This window comes from Pleurodeles waltl, chromosome 11 (assembly GCF_031143425.1).
Source record: "Pleurodeles waltl isolate 20211129_DDA chromosome 11, aPleWal1.hap1.20221129, whole genome shotgun sequence".
Taxonomy (NCBI): Eukaryota; Metazoa; Chordata; class Amphibia; order Caudata; family Salamandridae; genus Pleurodeles; species Pleurodeles waltl.
The window spans coordinates 196,177,716-196,198,669 of NC_090450.1; the positions used below are offsets into that span (position 1 = coordinate 196,177,716).

Here is a 20,954-nt window from a genome sequence, read left to right on the forward strand (position 1 = left end):
CACTTGCATCACCTGCACACACAACAGTAGAATACTGAACAGCCTGCCTCTAGCTCAGGTATGGGACTCGAGAAGCTTCAGTGGATATCTGCAAACATCTACTCATAAAATGTGTTTAGATTTCTGTCCAACCTGCGGTTTTAGAAGAAAAGTGGGCATCAAGATAGTTTGTCAGTGTCTCGGGCCCTTTGCGCACGTGGGAGGGTTTGTCTCAGACAAGGTCTGATGCAATATAGACCAGCCAAGCTTCAGCAGGCCTTTCAGGTTTAATCGGATCCAGAGGATGTGGGCCACAGGGTAATATGCATAATGAATAGAACGAATAAGGGCAGCAGTGTTACAGGTAATATTCTAAAACATTACATCTTCCAAAAAAATAAAAATTATTAGAGGCCCTTGTCTTCCCAAGCACCCTCCAATTAATTTAAACTGAGAGGCCAGAATGCAACTCCATGGGGTCTCATCAGTTACCTCAAAAGCAAGAATAAGGTGTCATCAGAGAGGAATTGTGCAGTGGCGGCTGGTGACGTTTGAAAGGGGTGGGGTGTAAAAGTTGGGTATGACTTTTATGTATCAAGCAATGCGTGCAAGTTTAATGGACAAATGTGGGATTCGGGAGGTGGGGTCCACCTCCTCTGAAAAAAGATTGGCAAATGGTGCATTTTAAAGTAAATGCATTTAGTGAGAAAGCAAGCTTTACAAAGCTGTAGGAAGGTATAGTCTTGAAATATTAAACACATTGAAAACTGCCCTATACCTTACTGCATTAATATGTTTAAAAGTTAGTGTAGAGTGCAAATTTTATAGCGCAACAACTTCAGGCCCTTTAGAATTTAAAATGTGTTCTTGCTCAGTGTCTTGTACTCCATGCAGAATGACTTTGGAAGAAAATGCTCTAACCATTCTTACAGAAGCAACCATAACTGCTGGCTGCATCTAGCCATAACAAAATGTGTGAAGATATGTCCTTAAGTGTGATCAAAAAGTGGGAGCCCTCTAAAAGGGAACATGTAAAGTATATTTCTGTGATTCCCATGGTGGGCCACCCAACCAGTATTTTGTTTTTTCTCTGAGATGTTATTGCTTCCAGATATATAACACAACTGACATACAGCTAAAACCTACAAGTACTATTGGCTTTATCAATGGCTGTGAGCTGTGTAAGATAAATGAGTTAAAACAATGATTTGTTATAAATAACATTGGAAATGTTTCACTTCTGAAATTCTGAGACTGTGAATTAAATATTATTGAGGCCTATGGAAGTAGTATTGACTTTCAGTTATATGCGCTTTGTTGGATACATATTCCCTTTTCCTGTGCACATCTCGTCCACCTGCACATCTTTAACCTCGTCTCCCTTCCTCTTCAGCACCCTCTTTTCACTGTCCCCCAAATGCACTTCCTCGCATCTCTCTCACTTCACCGCCCTCAACATATAATGCACTCACTCACATTTAAGCACTTTATTTTCTATTACTTTTGCCTTGTAAATATTATCACATCTGTGTACCCTCCGAATCGACCTTTATACAGACTTTTAATTGCAACTGGAATATATGACCATTGTTCTGTGTGCTCTGCTGAGAGGCCAACCCACTGACAGGCACTTTGCTTCCCTCTCAGCCTCTGCACCAGAGCTCTCAAAGCCTGTCATAAACACCTGGCATGACTCAAAGTATGCACCATGCAAAAGCAATGAGCTGCACGAAAAAATTACAGAAACATAACATGATGAAATAGCTAACACTCTTGGCGAATGCACGATTAAGTAAAATATGTTAATTAAAAGCGGAACAAAATCACTGACATACATAATCTTATAGTTTTTAGCATTCACTGTTCATAAATCAATTTTTGTTTTTGGCATTAATGTTAAGGGCATGTCGATAGGGTCAGTTTTAATGCCATACAACATGTAACTGTCTTTACTATAAGCACATATTTCCCCCTTTCTGCTTGGCTTGGATATTTGGATTAACTTTACAAGGAAACAAAAACCCTGCTCATCTTTTGGATTACTTTCAATGGGGAACAAATGCAGCAGCTCCAATTCTAAAGGGGCCAGTGACCTGCAGTCAGGGCCTGGGGTGTCACCGTGGGGTTTGAGGAGGTTAGCATGACCCGGGGTCTCAGCACAATACACATAACACAAGATTGGCATTATAACACTTGCCACCACCAAGGAAAAGGCACCAAATCACATGTGCTTGCATTCAGTCCTACTGTATGACAAATGGGAAAGGGTGGTATCTATGCCTGTGAATGACGGACATCTGGCCTCATGCAGGGATGCAGTCTGACGCCTGAACCGTGACGCTGACAGAGTCACTGGTCCACAATTGATACCACCATAAACTACAATGGCAATGAAGGGTAAGCCCTGCCTCATGCATCACATAGCAGAAAGTTGATTTACTGCCTGGCTACCATCACCTACTTCAGAGCGAAGTGAGGCAGGCAGCCTGGGACAGACAGGACAGACTTAAATACATTGATTTGTTTAGAGATTCATTTGTATCTCTAAAGAAATCAATCAATGTAATATTTTTTTTTAGGTAAAGCTAGGAATTTCAGAAGGGTGCAGCTCCCAGTACCCTAATGGAGAAACCGCTTCTGAGCTTGGGGAGAGGCTTGTTCTGCAATGACTTAAAGTGGCTGAGATGAATTCAAACATTCATCCATAGGTTTTTGCCCTCCATCCAGAAAGTATATTTACTCATGTAAAAGTCTTTGCATGCAAGCTGCTTGATAAACCTCAACTCCTCTTTTTAATCGATACCTTTTGCTCTTTTATATAGTGTGTACCTATCCCTATGGGTATCAGAGGTTTTTACATGAGACCAGTTAAAACTGCATCCAAGTAGCTTACAGAAGCACAGATTCAAAGTTAAAACAATGAGATGTACATATTTCTAGTAGTTACTAATATTAGGGTGAAGATTACTGTCGGGTACAAAAGTAAAATTACTCTACGGAAAATTAAAGTAATTGGTAACCGTTCCTTCAACCAGTCCTGAAAGTCTAACAGTCCCCAACCGCAGGCATTCTACGCAGGCAGCCATCCTTCTTTCATATGGCATAAAATCAGTTTACATAGGAATAGTTTCTTAGATTTTATAAAAGAAGATATTCAAACACCATAGCAATTTACAATAAAACAATTTCAAAATTCCATTCACAAAGGTAATAAATCCATACACATGAGTGACATAAGCGTAATTCTCGTCTTCAAAGATAGCTGCTAGAGCACTTGTTAGGATATTGCTGGAGATGACGTGGGTTGAGCCTTTCCATTTGCTTGTGAGGTCTAGACTTTCTGATGCTAGTTCTTCAACAATATGGCTGCCACAACAAAGACTCTGGCAGGTGGCAATTCACTCTATCATCAATGATTTTGCCAGTGAGGCCATAGGCTACTTTCCAACTAGATATCCTGCAAAATGCAGTGGGAATAACCATGGGAAGCCTTTTCTGGTGCATGTAGCATGTGCATGAACGCCACATCTCCCATGCCAACCAGGGACAGACTCATAGATTGGCACCTTTGAGAGTCAAACCAAAGGGGAGGACATCAGTTCTCCAAGTCCTCAACTCTGCAGCTAACCTTCTGGGTGCCCATGCATTCTAAATAGGCCTCTTGAAGTAATGGAACCATTGAGTTGTTCCATGTTGTAAACCCCAGGAGGAAACTCCATGCAACCAAAGCCATCCCACCAACCACCGAGACCTGTGCCATGTAGCTATCCAGATGAGTATCCATACATGCTTCAGTAGGTCCATGGAGTCTTGGGGTGTAAGGCCAGCAGCTGAGGAAAGAGGGGCACTTAATTCTTAGAGCACCACTGCGGGTCCCAATTTAGCCACCTTCACGGTTACCCATGTTGTCTTGTGTTTTCTACATAGATCTTCCTTATAATAGGTCCCCTTAATAAGGAGACTAATAATTTAAATAGTAAACCTTTATTTAGACTTTTAGAGTTTGATGTAGACTTGGCATCAGTTAAAAACTAGGAGGTAACTAACTTTTGGTTTATCTGCCTCATTTAGAGGCTGAGCTTGAACTTTAAGGGGCACACGCACATTCCATTGTTTTGTTATTAAAGTGTCTCCAATAACTAGATAATTTATGAATGACAAACCATTCATAAGCCAGACCTATTGGCATTGTCAAGAATAGATTCTTCTATGAAGAACGCTTTGGACTACAGTTTAGAGTGTGACCTGTGTTCACACTTATTTGGTCTTGAGATGGTTGAAAGAATTGTAAGCAAGCATTTGTTTCAATGGAAAAAGGAGTTGTTCTGTATTAATGCTATTTAACAAGTTTTTCGTGAAGATATTTTATTGACATCTAATCTGATGGCACTTTTAATTTTGAGTTAATTCAAAATTTCTCAAACATTGGAAATTTAAGATTTTTTGGTTTGCAGTATCCCTGAAAAAATGCAATTTGGAAAATGGACTTTGTGCCCCAGAATAACATTAGATCTTTTGGTCACACACCAGTTGCTTAAAATCATCTTAGTTGCATAAAAATTAATCAGAGCTAAAAGATTGGAACTAAAAGTTACATCGCTTGAGTTTGCAAAACTCCTGTACACAGTGAAACCAGGAGGGCAGTCTGACGTGTGCAGCAATATACTACATCTACAAAAAAATCTCGGAAATGTTAAATATAATCTGATGAAAGGAGTTAAGTATTCAAAAAATGTTTCAAAGTTCATTTTCCTTTTTCATCAATACACTATCGCTAATCTTTAGAGTTTCGATACCTAATGTACAATTCTTGAACATGCATATTCTCAAACGTGTTTTGTTTATTTTATTTCAGGTCCTCCAGGTCAGCCGGGCTATGGCTTCCAAGGTCACCCAGGAGTTCCTCCGGTTGCAACTCAGCCTGGTATGCCTGGAAATATGTGGATGCCAACTCCTGTTGCACCACAAAATTGCCCACCTGGATTGGAATACCTGAGCCAGGTATTATTTTTTAAAACACTAATGAAACAAGACTTCTTTTTTAACTGTTAAAATTAAAACTTTGGCAGATAAGGGGGCACCTTTTAAGGTACTAGATGGATGTCTCTGGCGTTAATGTCCTTTTTTTAAAGTGTGAGTTGAGGACCGGATTTGTCCCAAACATATCTGGGTTACATGTTGGCCACTAAAATAAAAGCCATGCGAATTTTTTACTCACCTGGTATGTTCTCCTTGGATGTTGGACTCATGAGGGTAGCCTCTGTGCCCACTCAGTTGATAAAATGGACATGGTTCTCATTTTATCTGAATATTGCCATTTAACAGGGTTTGATCAGTGTGGAGACATTTCAGACCTTTCTAACAAGTACTATGTCTATTTAAGATTGCTGGAATAATGTTACCAACATAGTGTGTTTTGCATTCCCTTTTCATTGTACTTCTGATAAAATCTAAATCTCTCATTTATAATGAGCATATTTTTTTATTGAACAGTAAATTGGTAAATTTACCTAATAATGCTTTCAAAGTACATACTTTGATATAATTTTCTTTCTCGGCTAACCAAAGTGGCAACATTGCAATTTCTGCAAATTAAAGAGTGCACCCCTTGGTAACGGATGAAAAAGGGTGCAGAAGTTAGCAGAAATGGTCATGTTTGTCATTAAAATCTCATTTAAATGTAGCCTTTGTAGCATCCTGTTTTACTGAAGTGCACGATAGGCAATCCAGGCACTTTTTAGTGAAATACAGCTTGTATATTACTTCCAAAACCTGCATGAAGGTTATTTGTACTTAAACTTTGAATTGCCCTTAGCTTCAGAAACAACTAGACACTTCTATTTTCAATTCGAGTAGCGATTTTCTAATGGATTGCATAACTTTCCATAGTCCTTGTGTTTCTAGTTTCTGATCTGGGCAGATTAGGAAAAAACATTTTTTGATCTGTGAATGGACTCTTTCATTCCCACCTAATATATACTCGCAGCTTCGTAGTGAGACTGGAAGTTGTTTTTTAAAGCCCTTCGATAACCCTGTGAGCAGCTGGCACACAATACATTGATGTATCACCTTGTAACCTGGCTGTGATCCCTTGCCGTTACATATCGGTTTGGACTGCATTTTCCTTCATGCCCACCGAGTGTTAATGCTTGGCCTCCACTTTCTTTTCAGATGCACTGTATTTTCTTCCTTTTATTGATCCTCAACTTAAATTTCAGAATCTTGTGGACGCACTTTAGTTGAAGTCATGTGTGTTGTGGCACAGTTGGCAGCAGCTGAACAGTAAATGCCTCTAAAAAGGGATGCCCCCTTATTAAAGGTTAATTAAGGCTGTTGTGGGCAAACCTGTGATTTCATACAAACCGAATGGCTCTCCAGCCTGCCATTGTCTTACACAGCGTGAAAGCAAGTGTTTAATTTTGCTTCAGGCTGCCCAATATTTTCTCTTCTGCGGTTATTCCAGCTGGACAAAGTGGCACTTCAGAGGCAAGCCATATCTTTTTCTTTTTTTTTTTTCTCTCCAGCCTCAGAAAAAGCCAAAATGTTGGCAGTGATTTCCTGCAGCTCACATGTCCACTGTTGTTGTAACGTAGGAGACACTTTCACACTAGTGCAGCCGTTGTGTTTTTTTCTTTTTGCCTTTTATTTATGTTATATAGTCTTGGCCACAGCTTCTTGTAGGATAGCATGATGTAGCTTTGTAATTTTTTTACAGTATGAAAATCACACAGCATGTAAAGTTAGCTCACATAGACGATTGTGTGCATTTTTGTGGTATTTGTAGGTGGTAGTGCTCATTATTATTAGTTTCTTTCATGTGGCAGATTACTGTAAACAAAAGATTTGTAAATATACTATAATTGTGTACTGTAGAAGCAAGAACAATACCACCTTGAAATTATCATGCCATTATATCTCGCAGGTCTGAGCTGTTTGTACTGGGCCATTGATACCAATACCTGGGGAAGTGTACAGGGACAGCAATTATGTAAGGCCTCATCAGGGTCAATATACTACATCCACTGCCATCATTGACCATAGATTACTGTCATTTTTGCAAGGTTATTCTATATACCTACCACAGGTGCAGACACCACTTCCTCGTTCAGCATATTCAGGTCCAGGGATGGCTACACCAATAACAGTTGGGCATGAGATTGGGCCCGAGAGTCATTCCCCACATATATGCTTTTTGAGAAGTGTGTATCAGAAAAAGAGTGGATTACAAGGACATTGTGCAGGAATTTTCCAAGGTATTCATGGGCAGTTTGGGGAATGGATGGGAATGAGACAAACACTTCTTAAAAATAAGACGCTGTGCATATCCTACATCATGTGTGGAATGTGCTATTGAACTACAGAGCCAAACTGAAGGATATTCTTCAAGACTTAAGAAACAAGGAAATTGTGAAGGCTCTAGTGATCTAACTGATTATATTCAGTCATGATTTCTTTTAAAAAGATCTGGCAACTGGTGATTAAGCATACTTAAGAACCTTAATCGAGGCCATCTAGGTAGACTTGCCGCCTTGCTCACATCTTTAGGAAATGGTGGTATCAGTATCAAGGGTGTTTTTTTTTTTTACCCATACATTTAATGAGTGCTTACCTCTAAATTGAAATGGATGAAAACACTAAGTCTTGCACAGTGGTCATTTCACCTGAGGGGCTCTTCCAATATGAGAGAACGCCTTTTGGGTTGGTCAGTGCTTCAGAAGGTTTGGTGAAAATGAGATGGAGTGCTTGGGGCATAAGATATCAGGAGAGGGTGTACAACCCAAGAATGTTCATGTGAAATTGATTCCAGAAGCACATAATGTGTAATTCCATGGGCTGATGACGCTTTGATAGAGGTTTATTGAAAATTATGCAACCAAAGTTAAACAATTAAGCAAACTGCTACAAAATGCAAAATGTATATGGTCACAAGAACAGAACAATGTTTTGCATTTGCCGGAACTGAGCTTGTAAAGGTGATCTTTTTAAAATCCATTTTAATGGGCATGGAATGTGTTCTTGCTGTATATATGCGTAGCTATAGTCTGGCAGCTGGACTAATGCACAGAAACAAGGATAATGGTTTTGTTGTATATTCCAGATCTAGGACATTGCACCCTATGGAAAGGGATTATTGGGTAATTGAACATCAGGCCTTGAGCGCTTTAATAAAGTTCTAAATTAGTCTATAAAACGTGCTCAAAAATCAGTTGTATATTAGAGGAAATAGTTGCAGGTTACATTGTTGTTCTACAGGATTACACCCAATACGATCACAGGTAAATCACCATATGAATTAAGAGATATAAAGCCACTACCAAGTTGATGTCTTGGTGGTTAATCTTCAGATTGAAGGAAAGTAAGCATAAGTATAAGGATTGGGAAATGGAGAATAAAGTGAAGGTGTTCCAAAAGATGAAGGACTAGTAGTGGTAGCAAAAGGACAAATAAGGATAGATGGCCTGCTGTATCTGTTAGGCAGTATGTTAGAGTAGAAAAAACTTTGTTTTGTTGATAAAAAATGTGCTTGTTGGTCCACCCCACTGAGGGTGCTGGTAGTGATGAGGTACATAATGAAATTGGAGGTTGGGAAGGTATGAAATTTATGGAAGGTAATAACGTGGTGTAATAAGAACAAGGATAATCAAAAGAGGTAAAGGAGAAGATGAAGAAAGCTCTTTTTCATGAGTTGCAAAGAATTAATAGTCCCAACATAGTTTGGTTACCAGATCTGCTACCTACACTGTTGATGTTTTGTGTGACTTTAACTGGCCATGCATTACCGCTACCGGTCAGAGTGTGGAGGAAACCAGTATAAATACTGAAAATTGAAGTGTGAAGAATCATTAAAGTAGGTTAGAGTTAGTTTGTTTTGAGGCAGAGTTCAGGGTTGCATAAAGTAGTTTTTTTTTTGTTTATATGGGTGGGTGTGTGTAATAAATGTGAGATCTGTGGGATTGGTTTGGATTGGAATGCACATGGGTGGAACTGAATGGTGTTTGACTGTTGGTGCATGGGTGTAAAGTAGAAAGAGGTATCCGTTGACAAAGGTTTAAGTGTAGTCAGTCAGCTGGGTGCTGTATGTAGTGATGACTGGTCGCTGGACGGATCACTCTTCTCCTTTTACTTTGGAACTAGTTATTGTACAAATAAAGATTGACAATGATTCATTGGTGTGTGGCTTCATATGTAACTCTCCCAACTGGACTTCAACAGATCTCTTGGTAAGCCATGTAAATGAGACAAAAGATAACATCCATTCACATCAATGTATTGAAGTTACATAATTTTTCGTGGCCCTAAAGTCCTTCTTGCCTCTAATAAAGCTATGTTGCTACTGATTCACATGGTTAAAACTCCTACTCTGTTTCAATTTAAATGTTTTGCTGCTTATCCCTTCCCTCTTTCAGTTGTCATTGGAGATCTTAAGAAGAAAGTTATAAAGGCTTGATTACCCTATCTACCATTGCAGTGGTGCTCAACTTCATGGTGGACGTTCTTAGTGTATAACTCCTCATGCTTCAAGTGTGGCACCGCAGCCAAGACAAACTTTCTTCTATTTTTGAAGGCCCCGCTGTCATGGTGGCCTTTGCCCCTTCAGATTTCTGACTCTGCTATGGGTATTGAGAAGAGGATGAACTTTGGAAGTTCACAAATACGGGGAAGGCCGAGCCTGCTTTGTCCACACCCCCCTTGTCACAGATGGGGCAAAAACAATTGTTTTCTGTTAATAGTGTATACAGTTTTCACATGGCTCTGCAGTTAAAAAAAAACAGAGGCTGTTTCTTACTACAAATACCTTTGTATTGTATTGTCATCAAATATGACCTGGAAAAATAATTTGACTAGCTCCTAATAGCCCTACAAGCTACAAACATGTCCTTCTTTGCTTTGATTTAAAATTTGAGGGATTAATTGTGTGCCCTTCAAAAGACCCCCCAGGTTCTGTATGCGCCTGCACTGCTTATTGTTGCTACCTCAGTTGATTGGGGAAGGCGATGAAGGGTTCTCACAAAATGTTTTAAAGCTTGTAGCAAGTGCAAAGATTAAAGCAGTGAGAGTGGGGGCAAGCTAAATTGAATGCAAATTGTTGGCAATTCTTTTTTAACATTTGTATTCCTTGCAGCTGTCATCTTAAGAGAAACTCATCACATTGTTTCTCCCGCCTAATAGGGTGTAAACAAATTGTTTATTGGTTTAAAAGACAATGTCCTCAGTTAAAGGAATTACCAAATAATCTAAATAGGTTTGGTATTATATTGCTGCTAAAAGAAAAAATGTTGGTTTTCCTTGTCTATTTAGTGACCGTTAGCAATGGAGGAGCTCTGTTTGCAGGCTCATCCAACTATTACTCTAACATCTTCATTGTTTGGACAGCAAATAATCTTATTCTTATTTAACAAAATTAGCTGATCTTAAATGATGGAATTAAATCATGAGAAGCAGCTTGTCATCAATCCTGTTAGTCATTATTGAATCTAACTATCCAGATTAAAGCTAAAGCTTTTTCCTGTTTGTTGAGGTATCGGACAAGGGGGGTTCTACAATTTTGGAGCAATTTCCTCTCAGTTCTCACTGTGGTTCCAGGGAAAAAAATGACCTTCGTGGGAGTAGATTTCAAACTCACTACGGTGGGGGCATGTGACTGCCCAAGGCTTTATAACAGTAGCATTCTCGCATGTTTTTAGGTTGAGGTTTGAATGTAAAGATCAATCTTTGGTATATTTTATTAGAATATTTCATGTTCTTTTTATGTAAGAAATTGTTACATTATTTATTAAATGCAATATCCACAATTGAGAAGAAATAAAGAGGTTTTTGTCATTTGTAATCCCAGGAATTGGTTTAATAAGAAATGTAATTTGTTGATGTAAATAGCTGTCATGGTTTTAAAAGTTTTTGAGCCTGATTTAGACTTTGATAAGCAGGGTACTCCATTGCAACGTAGTACCCTGTCTGCCAAGCTCTCAGCCCATCCACCCAATTTTGGGTTGGGCAGACTGCCAGGTTTATGCCAACTGATTATAATTTACTCTGCTAGCGTAAACCTCCCTTAGACAGCTTGTACTACTGTACTTCCCATGGGCTGTCGAAGATCAGCCATTCGACCATCTGCCATAATTAGGGCCTGATTACGACCTTGGCTTTTGGGGTACTCCGTCACAGACGTGACGGATATCCCGCCCGCCGTTTTACACGTGCCATAGGAAATAATGGAACTTGTAATACAGCAGGTGGTATATCCATTGCGTTTGTGGTAGAGTATCCCATCCACCAAGGTCATAATTTGGCCCTTAGTTGGGGCAGTCAGATTTCTTTTTTTATGCTGTCAGTCAGTATAAACAAATAAGAACCCCACACCATGGTAAGAAACTCCCATGATGTTGGAGCCATTAGTTTTGATTTTTCCAAAAACAAACTCATGCTTTGGGAGTTTGTTTTTGGAAAAGTAAAACTTTCTATAGTTTCAGAAGTTAATAGTCCATCAACAATGACAGATGCACACCAAACCTTTTAATGGCTTTATATGAACTGCTGTGACAGCAGGTTATACAAACACCTAAAGTTCACCACAAGGAACTCTAAATTTGGTGGGCAGAGTAAAGGTAGGGTGACAGATGCATTGACCTCTGCCACTCTGACTGACCTCACTCAGTCTTCAAATTGTTTCGTTTAAGCTGTGGACCAGTGCCTCAACCACTTGCTCTATGCATCATAGATGTGTGTGTGTGGGAGAGGGGGGGCAAGGGTCACCTGTGGGCTACCATTGCAACTGGTATACTGATTAATCCATCTATATTGGTGTAATGTGAACTGCCCATTGCATTTTGATGGTATTTCTAGTCAGACCATGTAGTCAACTCTTCCACTTGATCCTTACTGAATACTCTCTCCTTGTTGACAGTCAAAACAGAATTTAATTTAAGTAAGCACTTTCATTGTTGGTTAACATGCTTGTATTCATTTTCTTAATTTTTCCATGTCTGTCTTTTTTTGTTGCAGATAGACCAGATATTAGTTCATCAACAGGTTGAGCTGCTGGAAGGTATGTGCCTTATGTTACTAATATAGTAATTTTAATTTCTAATATCTTGAACAGCCCTTATTGGAGTTCGTTCAAATGCTAATGGTACGTTTTTAAACAGAGAGGAGTGTAGATAGATTTAAAGGTTGTTGTATCTAACAGTTGAAAAAATATCAGTGTATTATAATTTCAAGGTATCTACTACTAGGCAGTCAACTATTCATGTGTTAGGGTCAAAAGTTTCCTATCTTTTCATGCATTACATGCTATACATACAAATTCGGGCTATATAAGGAAAGGAATGGGTTGAAGTGGAAACCGATCACTGTAGAGGCGGAGACCAACCAATACCCTTGTTAGAAATCTTTATAAATAAATATGCATGAACAGCATAGGACGAGGATTACCATATGTCCATATCTGGAGTTATGATGATGTTCCCAGGAAACGTCCTGAACAACGTGTTGTAAACAACGTGGATGTTTCCCACGCAAGTGTAACCACTCTTGCCGGAACAACGAATGCTTTGTTATGCGTCTTTACCATGCACATGTCAAATTTGCGTGGTTAAGGCACAGAAAAAGGCAGAGTGGATTGGGAGAGGACGCAGTGAGGTAAGTGAGGCTGGAGACAGGATGGGGAGTAGTTTTTAGGAGTAGGGGGGTCGATTAAGGGCTTGGGGTGGGTGGGGGGGTCGGGCTTTTTTTTTTTTAGGGGCAGGGTGGGGCCGTTTGGGTATTTTATTTTTTAGGGCTCAGGGTTGGGGGATCAGGCTATTTTAATTTTTTAGGAGCGGGCGTGGGTGGTTTGGTAATTTTTATTTAGGGCTTAGGTGGTAGGGTAGTTTATTTTTAAAGGAGTGGGGGAAGATTAAAGGAAGGGTACGGGAGGAGGGAGGAGAGAAGAGGAGGAAGGATCAGGAGAGGTCGTGGTGAGGTAAGTGGGGTTGGGGGGTGAGGTGTGGGGTAGTTTTTAGGGGTGGGGTGAATTTAGGGCTTTGTCGTTTACTTAGGGGAAGGTTTTAGGGCTCAGTGTGGGTGGGGGTATTAGGTAGTTTTGATTTATGGGGCAGGGTGGGGCTCCGGGTAGGTTTTTTATTAGGGTTCAGTGCTAAGGGGGGCGGTGTAGTTTACTTGGACGTTTTTAGGGCACAGGGCGGGTGGGGGCAGGGGAGTTTACTTAAGGGGAAGGTTTTAGGGCTCAGGGCAGGTGGGGGGGTCAGTGTAATTTAGTTTTTGGGGTGGGGTTAATATTTTTTTGTTCGTTTTTTAGGGCTGTGGGTGGGGGATCAGGGTAGTTTACTTATGGGGGAGATTTTAGGGCTCAGGGCGGGTGGGGGGTGTCATGGTAGTTTTGGTTTATGGGGTGGGTCAGGCTAGTTTTCTTTTTATTAGGCTTCAGGGTGGGTGGGGGGTTGGGGTACTTTAGTTTCTAAGAAGGGGGTTGGGCGTTAGGATAGTTTTTTTTTTCTCTGACTCAACATTTGTTGTAATGGCATGCGTGGTAAAAACGTGTGGAAACAACAGTTGTGCTTCTGACCATGTTGTTAAGGCATGCGTTGTTCGAGCATGCGTGGTTCCATCATACAATCATTGTTCCCATATTCCGTTACTTTGGATATGTCCAAACTGACGTGATAAAAATGTTCAAGATTACTTTCTCTAAATTCTTTAGACACTCCCTTGAGTTCACCAGTGCTCTATACAATCTGTATCATGTGTAGGATATGCCTCCACTTGGACTATATTTTTTCTAATAATATGGAAGTTTCAGATAATTATTATAAGGGTACCGTCAGTGATTTCTCATTAAGATTTTGCTTCCAAATCCAATCCCAGCATCCCACATGTTTGTTCTTCTCACTTAAGTTCTTCATTTCTACTTGTGAATTAAGTTACCATGTTCTACACTTTGTCTGCTTGTGATGTATTCTCATAGAGGGGGTATATGTTTATATGTCCCAATATGTTCCTTGCATTGCCATCAGACATTTGAAGATATGGGACCCAACTGAGAAATGTTTTAGTGCACTTGGGTGTACAGATACCTTAAGTTACTAGTGTAAATTTGTGTTTTGTATTCACAAAGCACGGATGTGCATTTTTAAATAGGATTGCTCATACTTAATGTTATACCAATGTGGTGTAACCTTACAGGACAGCAAATTTGCACCCACGTGTGGATTTTGGGTGTCCCAGTGTGGAGTATAACCTACATTTTAACACCTACAAACATGCATGTATGCGCCTGTTGAAAAACCTTGGGCAGTCACATACCTCTACAGCAGATTGTCTGAAATGTACCCCCAAGAAGCCCAGTTTTAATTTGGTAACCGCAGTGAGAACTGGTAGGAAACTGCCCCAAAATTGTTGAGGTATATATACTTGAAATATTCTTTGGCACTCGTTATTACTCTGGGAAGCATTCTCGTTCACTTTCTTTTGCTAACTTGGCCAATAGATATGGATCAACTCCAGTATCAAACAGTCTTAGTCTTACCCCAATAGAGACAGTCCATCTAGAACTACAAGGTCACAACCCTTCTTTTTTTTTAATCACTTTTGATACAAACAAATACAGTACAAGAGGAGATGGCTATAATAACACTTAAACCAATTAATATGGGACACGTTATACAACACAAAACATCATAGGTTATTTTGACCACTAATGGTGTCTCATCTTATCATATGTGGATTTATAGATTGGAGTCGAAATCCTCAAAATAAAGTGGAAAGAGTTCAAAAAGATAATTAAACTCTTCCCACGGTGTATAGTAGACAGCATTGTATTCCTTCCCATAGGGTCCTGATCTTCAAACTCCCAAGTATCTAAAGTGCAGCCGTGTCAGGCATTAATTCCAATCAATTACCACAATTAAAATTCACAGGTTTTTCAGTACTAAACCTGGCTTCAACAATGTATTTCTAAAATATTCTATCCCAACTCATCATAAGGTGCTTTAGAATATAAAGTGCAATTGCATATCCTCCTTTATTTGTTATTTCTCCTGTGCCCCCTAACCAGGCAGTTAGCTTTCCTAAGCTGGTTTAGTGTTCACTTAAGAGACTGGGTCAGAAGATTGATTGCTACTCCAAGCTATGATAGGAGCCCAGATCTGTTTCTCCTTTATATTAACCTTCTTTCTTCTTCTTGAATATAAAGCTATTTCAAGAGTTATATATAGCTAGCAAACATGCTAGCTAATGATGGAAATTTGGGGGGTTGGGGGGGTGAATGTTATCCAGCCATGGGCTTCTTTCCTCTGTTGTTATTCAGAGATAGTAGAAATGCTGTCCACCTCCTGATTCTCCAATTTACCCTCTAAATAACCTACCCAGGTATTGGCAGGCTGCTGCCCAATAACAGAGTCTGAAGTCTGGCACTGCCCAGCCTCCTCTGTCTTTTGGGGAGAGTTGAATATTGAAGCCCTCTTCTAGCTTTTGATTACACCCAAATAAAACATATGACCATGTCATTTATAGCCTTAAACCAATGATTGTGTAACTCAAGGGGGATAGCCAGAAACAGGTATAACAATTTTGGAAGGAGGATTATCCTGACAATATTGCTGCATCTCACTATTGACAGATGTACATTATCCATTCTAGGCAGGTCTCTACTTAGTTTGCCAATGACAGGGGCTTAGTTAATTTCGACCTATAAATCCAGGTCAGTCTCCATAATAAACCCTAGATACACTTCCTTCTCAACTACTCTTTCATCCTCTTACCGAGCATAGCTATTGAGCTACTACGTGGGCTTTACTTCGATTTCACAGGCACCCATAAATGCTCCCAAAGGCCTGGGCCTCCTTTTCAATCTCCGCTATAGCTAGCCCTGGGCTAGGTGTAAGTATGGCCACGTCATCAGCATAGACAAGAATTTTAGTATCCCAGCCTTGACTGAGTATAGGTACTATCAATGAGTTCCAGTCAAATTTCTATATAACGGGTTCATATATAGCGCACAAAGCAGGGGGGGCGACATGTACACCCCTGCTGAGTGCCTCATTGTATTTGAATTTCCCCTGATTGAGCAACCATCAGTTTAAGTCTCACAATAGGTCTATGATGTAGTGATCTCATTGCTTTACTATATCATGATCCTATTCCGAACTGACCCATGACTGTCCATGGGTATTTCTATTAAACCCTATCCAGCGCCTTTTCCGCGTCTAATAAAATCAAGGCCATAGGATTCCCAGATACAGACGAGGCATCAAAAAGCATAATACGGCAACAAATGTGGCCCGTGGTTCACTTTCTGGACATAAAACCATGTTGTCTTGAGAGACAATCTTTCTAATAACTAAACTGAAAGGTGTGGCAAGCACTTGAGTATAAATCTTTGTGTCACTATTAATTAGGGTTATTGGTCTGTATGACCCTGGTTATTGCGATGGTTTAACTTTTTTGAAGGGGAGTACAACTATATTAGCCATAAACCACAACTCTGGAGCCAGCTGCTCCTTCTGGATTTGCAAAAAGGAAAACAGCAAGTCCTGCCTTAATTGCAAGAAAAATATTTTGTAGAATTCTAATGGGATTTTATTTACCCCAAGAGCTTTCCCAAGGCCAGATCTTTAATTGTGGTATGCACTTCCTCCCAAGAGATAGTGGCGTCTAGAAAATCATGATCTTCCTAGCTTAATCTTTAGAAAGGGACTGATTTTAGGAACTGTATCGGGTTCCTTTCTACATCATACTCTTCTCTTTCTTTTCTATAGAGCCTCTTGTACTACTCCTGAAACACCTCTCAGATCCCCTCAGGATCAGAGACCAAAACTCCACGAGAATCTTTTATTCCCATTATCTGACTGCACGTTTTTGTTAGCTGATCCGTAAAGCCAGAAGATGCTCTACCCTTTCTCTATACTCCTATCATCTCGCTATCAAGTTGCACACTTTTCTGCTGCCTTCTTACCCGAGATATTATTGATTGCCGCTTTGGCTAATGCAACCTTACACTGAGTCTCATCAATATCTTGTCCTCCAGAGGCAGCTGAGATTAATTGTAGCTCAGCCTCTTTCAGGATCCTATATAGCTCTTTCATATGAAGCTTTGCTTTCTTTTGGCAATGTAAGCTAAAGTGGAGCTTCTCCCCTCGCACCCCACCTTAAAAGCATCCCACCAGAAATTCATATGTTGGACATTCTCTTCATCTGTGAGCAATGCTTTCTCAAAGGTTCAATCCTGCATATTCGACCCCAGGCTAGTCAAAGCTATCTCTAATACCCAGGGGTGTCTCCTCTGCTATGGCAGAGGAGCATCACCCCCTCCCCCCCCCCCACCAGCAGCAGCAGCTGCAAAACTTTTCCAAGAAAACAATAATAAACTCTGTTCGCTGAGTCACCCAAAACTAACCCAAAAACCGTGAGACCAAGGTAAACAGACCATTCGTATGATGACACTCCGTAATCTCCCATCTTCCTAACATGTCTGCAAGCGTGTGATTAAATTTACATGTGTTGTTACGCTCCATAAAAGGTCTGTGCCCCTAGGGTTGAATAACCTATCAGCATAAAACCAACTGATTCTAATACATGCTTTTTGGCTCCTTCAATATGGGTCTCTTGCAGGCAGAGAATATCTGCCTGTAATACCTTTAGATCCTGGGCCACTTTTCTCCTCTTACAATTGTCATTCAATCCACATATATTGACCATTGCTGATCGTATTTTATGCATCACTGTTCCCAAAAAAAGCATCTTTCCTGAGGCGTCTAATTTCCATTCATAGATCTGTTCTCCTCTAGTCAACTGGTGTAAACTACACTGTTCCTTTATCTTTTCTCTCATATTGCCCCAACCCCAATTCCCCCTAAAACACTCCTCAACTCAACCCCCTCCCTTAGTGAGCCCTCCTCCCAACCCCACCCCACCCTCATCCACTATCATGCGGCAATCAGACCACCCATGGCCTGAATGATGGCTTTCATAGTCACCATTCTTACACTCCCTCCTCGCCCCAAGCTCTCAAAAAAAGAATTTTTAGGCCAATTCCGCACAGAAATGTGAGGAAAGTACGACTTTGTAGCTACATTTGAGGTTTATAGGGGATTCTGGGTAGAAAACTTTAGGGTCTCTAGTTGGCAGAAGTGTACACCCTTGTCCAAGTAGGGACCACAATCCTAGTCGGGGTAAGTCACAACACAATCTAAATTATCCTATGCCCACCCTCTGGTAGCTTGGCACTGAGCACTCAGACTTAACTTAGAAGACAATGTGTAAAGTATTTGTGCAATAAATCATAGAGTAACATGGTGAAAACACCACAAAAATACACCACACAGGTTTAGAAAAAAATATAATATTTAGCTGAATACAAAAAGGTAAATTTGCAGGGAAATTTTGACGCCCAGGAACAATGCATTGAAAATCCTTGACTTGCTGGAAGAAGTAGGTGCTGCGTCGATCGGGTAGGCGATGAGTCGAATTTTCCATTGCAAGGCGGGCGCTACGTCAAATTTCCAGTTGGGAAGTCGGTGCTGCATCATTCCAGTCGGCTGTGCGGTAATATCTCAGCTGTGATACAGGTGTTGCGTTGATTTTCGACACACATGGAGATTCTTGAAGAGGTGAAGTCCTTGTTGGCCCTGAGACTTCAGAAACAGGAAGCAAGCTCAATCCAAACCCTTGGACAGCACTTCAGGGGGAAGGCCTTTGCCTTCCAGCAGACTCAGAGGGCAGCAGGGCAGCAGTCCTTCTCAGCAAAGCAGTCCAGATGAGTCCTTTAGGAAGCCATGCAGTTCCTCTGACAGAATGCAGGTGTAGGTCCAGAAGTGTCTGATTTGGTGGGGTCAGAGATAGTTTATATACCCAAAAATGCCTTTGAAGTGGGGGAAACTTCAAATAGTGGTTTTGAAGTGCACAAGTTACCCTTTCATCCCAGCCCTGTCTGCCAGGATCCCTGTGGGGGGTTATCAGTCCTTTGTGTGAGTGTGAGCCCCTTCACCCTTCTAGGCCAGAAAGACCCATTTAGTATGCAGATTAATTCAGATGTGACTGAGTGTCCTGTGTTTATGGTTGCCTGGGTGGAATGCACAAGGGGAAGCTGTCAGCCAGCACAGATCAGACGTGGACGGTAGACAGGCTGTAAGGCACAGATGGCAGTAAGAGCCGAGAAATTCCCACTTTCTAAAAGTGGCATTTCTAAAATAGTAATATTAAATCAATTGGGTATGAGCCAATGATACCATGTTTTTAGGGAGAGAGCACATGCACGTTAGCATTGGTTAGCAGTAGTAAAGTGTCCTGAGTCCTAAAGCCAGCAAAAATGAGGTCCGAAAAAGAAGAGGAGGAAGGCAAATGTTTTGGGGTGACCCTTCAGAGAGGCAATTTTCCAAACGGGATTAAAGCAAGCCACACCTCCCTGGACTCCCAGCTGTCTAGTTTCCTTGATGGCTGCCGAGCCCGGCAAACGTAGGTGGCCCTTTATCACAAAACAACCCAATTTTGCAAGGGAGACCTGCGTTTATGGTCCCGGGCTCAGCAGCCATCTAGAGAAACCTTACAAACCCAGACATTTCTGAAAACTAGACAACTTGTGGAGTACAGCAAGGTGTAGTTTGTGTGGATCCCCGAAAGATTTCTTTCCCAGAATCCCCAGCAAACTTCAAATTTAGCTAAAAATTCACATTTTCCTCACATTTTTGTGTGGGATTACCACAGTCAAAAATTTCATTTCACCAAACATTCCCCTTGGTCTCTTGATAAAAATATAATCTCACTTGTGTTGGTGCCCAAAGCTGAGTCAGCATAAAAACTGCGCTTATGAACATGCTTTGGTACCCCCTCAATCTCTACATGTTTTTGGCCCTTCCTGGTCGCAGGCACTTGGCCCAACTCAGGAAAGCTTAAACAGGTTTGGATTTACTTTCAGATGGAACATGACTTAGTCCGGGCCTATTCTACTGGAGTAGCATGGCAGGGTCAAGGCTGATATGCAGTTGGCCAACTTCTGATGGCACAGTCGGCTAACAAAACAGAATGGTTTAGAATGCACATGGAGTAATCACCAGTGGGTCCTATTAAAGCAGTTATGTTCAATATTTTTTCACTAGTAACTGGCTACAGTCATGGATGTGAAAATGTACAAAAGAATGCCAAAAGTAGATCTGTAAAAACGCCTTATAAACCTTCCCACAAGTACCCCTTAAATGATTTGTGAAATGTTTAAAACTACCTAATTTACTTTGTGTGTGTGTGTGTGTGTGTGTGTGTGTGTGTATATATATATATATATATACACATATATATATATATATATATATATATATATATATATATGAGTATGTTTGAATTTCTTCGAGAGTCTGATTTTTTAGCAAGTTTTTTTTTCATGCCTTTATGTGCCTCTGCCTCCTGTCAAGACATTTTAAAATGTACACAGTAAAGCAATAACAAATATAAATAATGAAATAAGAAAACATATATTAATTAATATAGACAACAAATAAAATATTAGAAATGTAAAAGCACCAAAACAGATTTATTAAAAATACTATAAACATTAAATTGAATATAAAAATAAAAACAAGTATGGAATATAAAAAAATAGTGTTATAAACTCTGTTTAACCAGTATTCTGAAAACTATTTGAGTCTAAGAATATTAAATCTACTATTTACATTATGCAACAGTAGGAAAAGTGTTGAACTTCTGAGGAGCAAGATTTACTATTCCTATTCCAGTCAGTTTAACAAACAGTAGGGAAAGCATTGGTCCTCGGATGGGTAAACTTTACTATTCCCACCCAAAAGAGGGAAATAGTAGAAAAAGTACTGAGCTCTGTAGTGGTATAATTTATTTTTCCCACTCCAGTGTGTGCCACTGCAAGGAAAGTGTTGGATTTCAGAGGGGTGAAATTTACTATTCCAAACAGTGCAACAACAGGGAAAGTGCTGAACTGCCAAGAGATTAATTTGACTATCCCTACTGCAGTCTAAGCA

The 20,954-nt window shown here is 40.3% G+C and overlaps 1 protein-coding gene across 2 annotated transcripts in view; it reads left to right on the forward strand.

Annotated features, from left to right (window-relative positions):
• LOC138265574 (phospholipid scramblase 1-like) overlaps positions 1-20,954 on the forward strand; it is a 399,538-nt gene that overhangs the window by 226,145 nt on the left and 152,439 nt on the right. For both annotated transcript variants that reach the window (XM_069213400.1, XM_069213401.1), the window contains 2 exons: positions 4,835-4,980; positions 11,980-12,022. In XM_069213400.1, the coding sequence (XP_069069501.1) occupies positions 4,835-4,980; positions 11,980-12,022 (189 nt within the window). The remainder of the gene's footprint in view (positions 1-4,834; positions 4,981-11,979; positions 12,023-20,954) is intronic.